Source organism: Dinoponera quadriceps, unplaced genomic scaffold (assembly GCF_001313825.1).
Source record: "Dinoponera quadriceps isolate SergipeBrazil2010 unplaced genomic scaffold, ASM131382v1 scaffold1266, whole genome shotgun sequence".
NCBI lineage: Eukaryota > Metazoa > Arthropoda > Insecta > Hymenoptera > Formicidae > Dinoponera > Dinoponera quadriceps.
In genome coordinates, this window is record NW_014555494.1 from 590,447 (window position 1) to 601,101 (window position 10,655).

A 10,655-nucleotide genomic window follows, 5' to 3' on the forward strand; every position below is an offset into this window, starting at 1 on the left:
GGGGGGGGGGGGGAGGAGGGGCAGCTCTGCTTGATTTTCTTCATCGGGGTTTGGACCCGGCCGGCGGATGGATGCTCTTAGACCCGCGTGGTCTGACCGACTGACACGGAGGTGCGATATCGATCTGACCTTCCGACGTACCGCGAGGGAGAGAGATAGAGAGAGAGAGAGAGAAAGAGTGAATGAGACAGAGAGAGAGAGAGAGAGAGCGAGAAAGAGAGAGAGAATGAGAGTGAGAATCACATCAACAAATTAGTCCCGTCCCCGTCTCTCTTCGACCGCACGGCGAAATTAATCGTCGTCGACAGCGACGACGACGACGACAGCTAGATATCGGCGTGGTTCGAATAATTTAATGAGCCATAAAAAAATTATATTCCTACACGACACGTTCGTGACAAGGTCTGATTGCTTTGCAATTTGATCGCACGCGCATTCGCAGCGCAGGAAAGTGAAGTCTCGCGGCCGCACAGTCGGTCACGACGGCTCCATCCGCCGGTTTCCGGGAGTTCTCTAACTTTCCATACCCGGGAAATCCATTACACACAACGGTTATCGATGAGTAGTGGGGAAGGGAGAGAGAAGGAGAGAGAGAGAGAGAGAGAACTATACACACACATATGAAACGTACGAAAAAAAAAAAAAAAAAGGAAAATGTACTGAAACGGGCCGGCAGGGGCGGAATGGACATGACACATGAAAGAAATTGAAACCGACTACGGAATTCGGACAGTGGTAGACGGTCGGTCGGAGTGTAAAACGTGATTAAAGTGAGAAATCACTCTAGAGGTACTCTCCACAGTGACACCGAGAAAATATCATTAAGATGAGGCCGAATGAGACGATTTGGCCGATCGCTGCGATGCACATGCGTGAAATATATAGATCGTAATGCGCAAGATGGCAAGACGGCATCTCTCCCGACATGTTCCCGAATATCGGTGTCGACTCGACTCTAGGGTACACCAAAATAATGTACATATGGCCTCGGAGCCTCGGCAAACTGTAGTTACTCGTAAGAGACCGCCTTTGATGCCATTTTGAACAAACGTATGGAGATGCTATGAGAGTATATAATGATGCAGAAAATCAAAGTCTACCGGGTGAAGATGTAAAAATCCAGGCTATATGGTGCCGTCGAGACATCTCGAATATGTATTACACACATACATGTACATACATAATCGGGGAAGTGAAACTAAAAGTGCCAGAGAGCAGATACCGAGAGAGAAAGAGATATAAGTAAGATATACGAGAGAAAGAGAGAGATAGAGAGATACAGACAGAGAGGGAGAACCTCATATCTTGATGCGAGAAATCGCAAATACCATGAAACAGATGGTCGAAGATAAAGAGAAAGGAATATACAAAAAAATTGAAAAAAAAATATATATATATATGTATGTATACGTATATAATATATATACATAAGTACACACAATGTGGAGATCATAGAGAACGAAAGACAGAAAGTAGAAAAAGAGGAAACGATAAACGCGCGTACGTACGTACGTTCTTCTTCTTGTACCCGGGAAGAATGAAATACGACGTCGCAGACGAATAAATGTAAAAGAGAAAGAGGAATAGAAAAAGACAGAGAAAGGGAGGTAGATAGATAGATAGATAGATAGATAGACGGATAGATAAAGAGAGACAGAGAGAGAGAGAGAGAGAGAAAGAGAGAGAGAGGAAGAGAAACTCGACATTGAGACTACTATGAAATAGCTAAAAATCAATGATAATCAATGAAGCTCTTAATCGTGTGACGTTTAGAAGAATCGAGCGGCGTTTCTTACCATCTGTCCGTGCAGCGAGTGAAAATGTAAACAGAAAGAGAATTCAAGATTTGTTTCTGGAAGTTGCAAGAGTGAGGTCGGAGGTGATAGATATTTTGCAGATATCGACTCTAATATACTCTTTTCTTTTTGCCAGGCGCAAAACGTATATTCGGGAAGTCGCGCGCAGCAGGACATGTCATTACTATATTCTTAGTTCTTTACTTTTTTTCTTCTTCTTTTGCTCATCTTCTGCTCGAGATTATTGAATTTCGAGAGGTGCGCGAAACATCACAGCAGAATCGTGTGTGAGTCGAAAGGGGGGCGGGGGGGATGTACGAAAGTATGCTCAGAAGGTACGTAAAAGTTCGCAGGTGCTGTTGAAATCGAATTGAGGGAATATTGTGTCGATTCGAAACGGCGGATCGATCGTGCCAGCGCCGAGATTTGCCTGTGAACGCAACAACAGCAGCGGGTGAGGAGGGCGGACACGACGAAAAATCAGTCGACGCTTCGTATCGCCGCTTTTAAAGCGAAAAATTGCATTAAACCGAAAAACGTTTAAATGAAAACGGAAATAGCAAGAGAGAGAGAGAGAGCGCCCGGCGCTCGACGCCGGTAGCTGCCAATTTTTATCGCCGCGAGGAAATGACAGGTGCGCGGCTTCTCGCGGAAATTCGCGCGCGCGCGAACTCTCGCCCCCGCTTATAACCAATCCCGGCGCACGTGTGCACGATCGATCTTCCTTTTCGGGAGAAATGCGGCGATTCAGAGTACGCGGAGGATCCCGATTCATTTTTCATCGTTAGATCGTCTCCGACTCTTTTCTATCGCCTCGGCGCACGGGAGAACGTGAGGAATGAATCCTCGCCGCATTCTCCGGCGCGCGGGAGTGACGTGGCCTCTCTTAGATCGTGTCGGAGCTTGTAAAAGATTTCAGATATGTATTATCGCGAGAGATCGCGGTCTTATCACGCTTCTCCCCGTCCATTCGTCCGTCCGTCCGTCCGTCCGCATCGTCTTCAAGAAATGACGGATGAAATTGTCGCGCTGTTATTAGAGCGCAATCCGGATGAAATGAATTTTGCCGAAGACATAAGAGAAAGAGAGAGAGAGATAGAGAGAGAGCATGGCAGACTCGATCGAGTAGTAAGTATCTCACAGATCGAGAATGCAGAAGGAATTACGCATTTCTCTTTCTCTCTCTTTCTCTCTCTCTTTCGCGCGCGATTTTTCTCGCACGATATCGTGTTACGCGAGAAGCGAGCAACATGAATTTGCGAAATAAATTTGCTCTTCCAATATCTTCTCGGCTACAGCCGGGACGACACGGAGAAAACAAGAATTTGCGGCAAATTGTTTGTTAATATTGTGACAACAAAAAGATTTGTCGCGCGGTAAAAATAATTTTGCCCTTCTGACAGAACGTCGTTGCTACAGCGATAAAATTTAGTTGGCCTGACCAAATTATTCTGCTGTCCGTATATCCAGCAAATAGTAATTAATACTCTGAAAAAATCTTTCTACTGTCCAAACAAAATGATTTTGCTGTCTAAACAAATTTTGCTTCGTTGTCACTGCAGTGACAAACATTTGCTGTTTTAGCGAAATTTGTTTTCTCCGTGAGGATTGAGAGGAAGTGTATCTGCGTCGCGTCCGAGCGCGACGAGTCTCGCGTAAGTCTCGTTTCGCGTTTGCACTCAAACACGAGCCGCGTGTTCCAAAAAACAGATTCAAAAGAAGTCAGACTCGGGCGACTCGAGAGAGTGCGCGGCCCGAAGTAGAAGGGTCAACAGACGCGGGCTCTGATCACGACATAAGAGCGACCAGTCTGAGTATCGATTTTTCGAAACATCGTCTGCAAAATAATACCGTGTATGGATTAAGGTGGGATATGAGAGCTGAATGGTGGACATTACCTTCCTCGAGCGCGTCGTCGCCGTCGGTCATCAGCTCGTCGTCCGAGCAGATGTTCAGCACATTCACCAACATTTCTGTAACTGAAAAAGAGAGAGAGAGCGCGAAGAGCCGCTCGTTAAAAACGTCTCGCTGGACGAGAACGCGCAGCGAGGTGTCTTCTCGCGTGTCTCTAAATGACATCTCAATTTTTCAGAGTTATATTTTCTCGATTGGACATTTTTCGAAACAACGACACATCAGTGTTGATGATAAAAATTCTCGAAAGAGATATGTTAACCCTTTGTACTCGAAAGTCTTCATAGCAGACACCACAGATTGTGTTGAATGCAAAATGTCGATAATTTTTATTTATTAACTTATTAACGGGCCGGATCCTTTAATGTGCAAGAAATTATAATAATCGTAGACGACAGACGGAAACTGTAGCGTTTTTTATATCAGAATTTTGGGAGAAAAGAGAAAATACAAAAGAGAAAACAGGGATTACGTGACTAAATATACACTAGAAATATTAAAATCGTATAAATAAAATTTCTATCTATGCCATCCAAGCAGATCAATTAATTTGTTTCTAATTCAGTTCGGAGAACTAGTTAAAAAAAAAAAAGTTTCTCTCAACAGAGAATATCGATAATCGCTTCGCCACAGTTTGGCGAAGGGCGGAGCGCACGGACTCACCTTTCTCGCCGACGAACGGCAACGACCATGTGAAAACGTCCATGAAGTTGGGCAACCAGTACGGGTGTGGCGAGCAATTGAACTGCCTGATGTTCATCACGTTGTTTTCATACTTTAAAACCGCCGCCTGCGAGCACAACGAGTATCGAAAATTTGACGACTACGGTGGACCGATCCCGACGGGGGTCCACGAGCCGTGATAACGAACGGACGGGGTTGTAATAACACCGCACCGAGCTTCGACAACGCAAACGTGCGAATTAACGAATTAATATCGGGGAGAGAGACGTCGACCGCCGATGCGGACTCGCGAACCGGTGTGTGTCTCTTTACCTTGTTGTTGTATACGTCGAGATAGTTGGGCGCACTAAAGATGGTGATAAGCGATGGGAAGCCCGTCGTCTGGGACTTTCGGTACATACGGTATCCGGCGTCTTGAGCCTCGTGCGCCCTTATAATGCTCAGCAAATTGTTGTTCTGCAGAAAATCGCAACACGCCGCGTAACTGCAAGCAGACGTTATCGATCGACCGCTTTGGCAAGCCTCGAATGATCGCCGAGAAATATCGAGAAAAAGAAAGAAAGAGAGAAAAGGAGGAAAAGAGTGGGAGAGAGAAAAACGGTGGGAGGGGGATCTCCGGAAGCGTGTAACTATTTATTTGACCGCATCGTTAAATTTATATTCGACGCACACCGAGAGGAAAATGTTTGGTATTTGCAACTATAATTGCACGATGAAATAATTATAATTAATCATTCATTTATTTATGTATATAATTACAATTATGCTTTTTATATTTTTTCTCGAAATAATTATATTTCCGGAGAAACCATTTTTGTGGTAAGAGCTATCACAATGCTAATGATAATAGTCTTACGTAATTAGAACATTATTCCGTTGGAGGAGGAAAGTAGTGAAAAGTGTCGAGAGTGATTATAATAGTAGTGAGATTAACCATTTTTCTGCTCCTCTCCCCCCTCCCCCCTTTCTCTCTCTCTCTCTCTCTCTCTCTCAGTACACGTATTAAAGAGCAACACGAATCATTATAATCGTGCGAAAGTGTTTCGAGCCGCGGGCTTTCGAAATCGCACGAAAATCCCGCGACTCGCATAAAGCGCAAACCAACCGCGCAACAAAGTCCCGCTTCCAATATTTATCGCAGGAAGGTGTATATCTTAAAATCACGACCCGGATTGCGCCGCAATGTGCGCCGTTTCTTGGCACCTGCGTCGAAAACAATTGCTCGAGCGCCAAATAATCAATCTTAACTTGTCGGGGAATTTACAACAGTCCGCAGGGGGGGGGGGGGGGNNNNGGGGGGGGGGGGGGTGAAGGACGGTCTGGCTGAGAGCGCGATTCCGTAAATCCGTACGATTATCCGAGCGGCGGAATTCGAGGCTTCGCGGGTTATTTTCTCGGCAATGTTTAAACTTTGCCGAGATCGCCTCGCCAAGTTTACCGTTAACGCGTCAATCCGTCGGGACGATGTCCGTCGTCGGGTCTCTCCACGCGCGACGTGGAGCGACGTCGACGCCGGTGATCCATTGTCGTCGCTCGGACACACCGATTGACGACGACGTCACACAACGGTGAGCTCGCTCGGTCGCGCGCGTGTTCGCGTAAACAAATTAAGCCGGAGAAGATGTCGGCGCGAGCCTTTCCGCGAGCCACCATAACTGACCTGGTCAAGGATCCGTGAGAAATGTTTGCGCCACGTCGAGACGTGGTCGTTAGCGGCCATTAAGCCCCGTTCATAGCGCCGACAGAGATTAATGACGAGGTGAAATCTCTCTCTCGAAAAGCGAGCACCGTCGACGTAGTCCGCGCATCGATCCCTGGCTCGATGAATCTCTACTCCGAGATATACGTACGCACGCACGCACGCACGTATGTACCCGACGATGACGATAAGATGATTTATTTCACGCGGCTGTTATTTCGTCGGACGCGGGAGAGAGAGAGAGAGAGAGAGAGAAACGTGCGCCCTCGTGCCCCCCGTGGAAAACGTATAGCCCTAAACTTCGTGTCAGGTTAACGAGCGAATCAGGAGCTTCTTTTACGAGTTCGGATAGTCCGAGTGGTACGGGTCGACGTATAGGTCGGACGACCGTGCACCGGTCATTACGGCCCGGACTACTTGCATACTGACGACCGAGAGACGTGCAAGGTGTGATTTATGTTCGCGTGGAACTTAATGTACGTACTTATCTGCGAGCGAGACGACACGATAATCACGGGAATCGAAAATGAGAAGTTCGCGCGCGGTCACCGCCGTTACGTGTGGGACGTCTTCATAATGACCGGTGTTATTATCTTATCGCGCGATCGGGATCGCGCGAGTCATACATATCAATGAACGGCTCAATTATGAAATAATTCCCGTGGCGCTTCCGCAAGTGGCTTTCTTCTTTCTCCGAGAGCAAAGCGGCAAGTGAGACGTGTGATTTGATTTATTTCTTCGTAACGCGTGTGTCGTGCAACATCAACGATACGAAAATAACAGCGAGAATGTTTAACACGTCGCTACCGCGCTTAAACTGAAAGCAGCTCGCTATAGCACACGTTATATTTTTAGCGGCTATGCGTAATACAGCGCGTGTTTGCAGTTGTGCACTCATAAAATGCATCAAATAGGAAAATTGAGTGTTTTACGTAATGTGTCACACATGCATTGAAGCAAGAAAAATGGCGAATGCCATTAAAATTATTTTCGGCGTCCACTATATCTTCTCGTTTTTATAACAAAAAATAGTACACATAATGTCAAGTAAATATAATTACTTGTTTTTCAGGGCCCCAAATTAAATAATATTTTTATCAATTTAAGTATATGCAAATAGCTTGTAGTAAATACTTATTTAAACGCAGTAATATCTTAATTTGTAAATGAATTATTAATTTATTTTTATTTGTTAATGAATTAATGTAAGTGTAAAATGGTTCCAAGTTTAAGAGTATTTAGAATTTATTTATTTAGAATAGAGTATCTAGAATTATATAATACTTCTATTCCATTGAAGAAACGTAATGATTTTAAATTTACATTTTTCTGTCCAGTAAATATTTTCTAAACATGAATTCCGATATTCTCAATCTTATGGAGATTTAATACTTGCCGTAATTTTTTTAACACATACAAGTAAATGTATAATTATATGAAGGAAATATCATATCATATATAGGCAATTATATTTCTACTTCCAGTACATATTTGTCAAGGAGTATTCTAGTAAATATTTTATATGGATCAAGCAAATATTAGTTGAACGATAACACTTTTTTCAACGTAACAGCAATATGCATAGACATATCACCAATACTATAGTAACATTCACTACAAGTATGGTTCTTCCGAATATAATTCTTTCACAATACGATTATGGTTATATAGGGTTATATAGGGTTTCCGAAAAATTGTCTTTCACGATTGAAAATGGCTATGTATAATTAAATTAATAAATCTTTAATCAATAACTCAAAAATATGCGTATTATTTGCAAAATGGTGAAGCACTTTTTTCTCCAAAATAGCCCGGTCTCCTTAATTAAAGAAGCCTCTGGCCATTTTCAATAATTAATAATTCGAAATTTTACGTAGTTGCTTGCAAAATGGTGGAGGACTTTTCTCCTCAGTTTAACGCTCATTCTATCTTCCCATGAGCGATCGAAAAGAAGGTTTCGGACACTCCCTATACCAAATATTTTCTCTCAGTGTGCGTGTATGATATTGATCTCTGGTAAGAGGTCACTGCTGCGTTACACATGTGTAAGCGCCTAACGTCGAAAAATTCAAATTGTATCAATGTTAACATGTTAGAGGTCAAAAATAGGATAAGTTTTTGCGTTATAAATATACAAAGAGCAAGAGAAGATGTTAGACGTTACGGTCAGGTTAAATAGAACAGTTAAGTTGAGCCATCAAGGCAAAACGGGGGACTAATTTTGTTCTTGAGAACCGGAGGGACTCGGTTCGTGGCTTACTGATGTTTGAGCGAGGGACTGTTCACGAGAAAGAGAGAGAGAGAGAAAGATATGTACCAGGTGTAGAAGTATGAAACCGGAATTTCCCTATAGATGGTGCTAGCCATCAGTTTAGAGACCGTAAGACCGCTTCTGCAGCGCCATCATCTCCCTCTAACAGCTGACGAAGATTTTCAACACACAACAACCCATACACCGGTATATTTTTCTATAACCTTAAACATGTCGAATTTTGTGCCTACGAACTACGATTTGCGGACAGCATTGGTTTTTTGTTATCATTTGAAGAAAACGCATCGAATGCTTGTCGAAGCTTACGGTGAACATGCTCTTGGTAAAACAGTGTTTCGAGTGGTTGAAAAAATTCAAAAGTGGTGATTTTGACGTGAGAAACGAAGAGCGTGGGAAACCACCGAAAAAGTTCGCAGACAACGAATTGCAAGCCTTATTGGATGAAGATGATACTCAAACTCAACAAGTCGCGGATGAATTGAATGTGACGCAGAAAGCTGTCTCAATTCGTTTGAAAGCCATGAGAAAGATTCAGAAAGTGGGAAAATGGGTTCCGCATGAACTGAATGGAAGACAGCAAGAAAATCGAAAAACCACTTGTGAAATGCTGCTTGACAGATACAAAAGAAAGTCCATCGTATCATGACAGGTGATGAAAAATGGATATATTTTGAGAATCCTAAGCGTCAGAAATCATGGGTGAATCCAGGCGAACCATCGACATCCACTGCAATCGCTTTGGAAAGAAGACAATGCTCTGTGTTTGGTGGGATCAGAAGGGTGTAATCTATTATGAGCTGCTAAAACCTGGTGAAACCGTTAACACTGATCGCTACCAACAGCAAATGATCGATTTAAATCGCGTGAAAAACGACCGGAATATGGAAAAAGGCAACACAAAGTCATTTTGCTCCATGATAATGCCCCATCACACACAGCAAAACGGGTCAGGGAAACGATCGAGGCGTTCAGTTGGGAAATACTAACGCATGCGGCTTATTCTCCAGACTTGGCTCCGTCCGATTATCATCTATTCGCATCAATGGGACACGCTTTCGCTGAACAACGCTTCAATTCGTATGAAAATGTACGAAAATGGCTCGATAGCTGGTTCGCTTCAAAAGAAGAAATGTTTTTTTGGCGTGGCATTCATAAACTGCCGGAGAGGTGGGAAAAATGTATAAATAGCAATGGACATTATTTTGAATAAAATATTTTTTATCATTTTCAAACAATAGACGTGTAATTTTTACAAAAAAATTCCGGTTTCATACTTCTACACCTGGTAATATCTATTATTTATAATTGCTTTTATTAAAGAATGGTGCGTCTACGCGGATACTACAATGAGAATCTAAGCCTTAAAGAAATTGACCAATCACACGCAAATTATGGAAAAAAAAATCAATTAAGATCATTCAATTTCTTAAATCTTACGCTTTAAAATCTCACTGCAGACCCCGCTTTAACCAAATTGGGTCTTTCTCGATTAAATCCCGGTTTCGAAAAAAAAGCAAAAAAAAGAAAGAAACGCCCTTGGATTGCTCTCTTGAGAGGACGGAAAGAGAAAGAAAAAGAGCAAATTAGTTCACACACGTGTGGCGCTGGTAACGAACGTGTTAATATCGGTCGAGCGGATCGGGGATCGTTGCCGGAAGGTCGCGCACGGCGGATTCGAGCTAGCTAATTCTCCCTTTTCTCCGAAATTTAATTCATCACGCCGGCTTTCCTTCCCGGACAGGTGTGCGGCCACGTTAACGGACGGAGCACGCGGCTGACACTTAACGAATCTCGGTGCTCATTAGCACGGCCATTTGTATAATTAGCGGATCTCTGCGAGAGGAGCTGTCGGGCGCGTGCGGTTTGCTGTCGTGGGTCATACGGCCCGCGTTATTAATCCTCGCGCAGGACAAACCGCGGACATGTCCGCGTACGCTAACGGAGGACGACGTGCGACGGGGGAAGATTTGGCGGAAGGAAGCTGGGCCCGAGAGAGAACTCGGCTCGAGAGACAGAGAGAGGAAAAGGGAGAGAGCCGAAGTTACCTCGTTTCACGGTGTGCGATCGCGAGAGCGATACGCGCGCGATACGTTTCCGGCTGCTGAGCGAGACAAACGGCGAGATAATTACCCGTCGGACAGAGTGCGGAACGCGAGCTGGGAAACGGGGGTTGAAGGGGAAAGAGAGAGAAAAAAGGAGAAACGCATCCGACGACAACCACGAGATACAACTCGCGCGAAACGCAAGTATCATATTTCCACGGGGGGGGGGGGGGGGGAGCAAAAAGAAA

The 10,655-nt window shown here is 44.1% G+C and overlaps 1 protein-coding gene across 5 annotated transcripts in view; it reads right to left on the bottom strand.

Moving 5' to 3' along the window:
* The window catches only part of LOC106744500 (serine/threonine-protein phosphatase 2B catalytic subunit 2-like), a 161,194-nt gene that overhangs the window by 28,438 nt on the left and 122,101 nt on the right, over window positions 1–10,655 (bottom strand). For 3 of the 5 annotated variants that reach the window (XM_014619342.1, XM_014619341.1, XM_014619339.1), the window contains exons 7-9: window positions 4,707–4,878; window positions 4,374–4,500; window positions 3,695–3,775 (exon numbers count right to left, since the gene is read on the bottom strand). In XM_014619342.1, coding sequence (XP_014474828.1) covers window positions 3,695–3,775; window positions 4,374–4,500; window positions 4,707–4,878 — 380 coding nt within the window. Of the gene's footprint in view, window positions 1–1,796; window positions 1,800–3,694; window positions 3,776–4,373; window positions 4,501–4,706; window positions 4,879–10,655 lie in introns of all 5 variants that reach the window. The other 2 variants (XR_001374451.1, XM_014619340.1) reach the window with 1 other exon arrangement.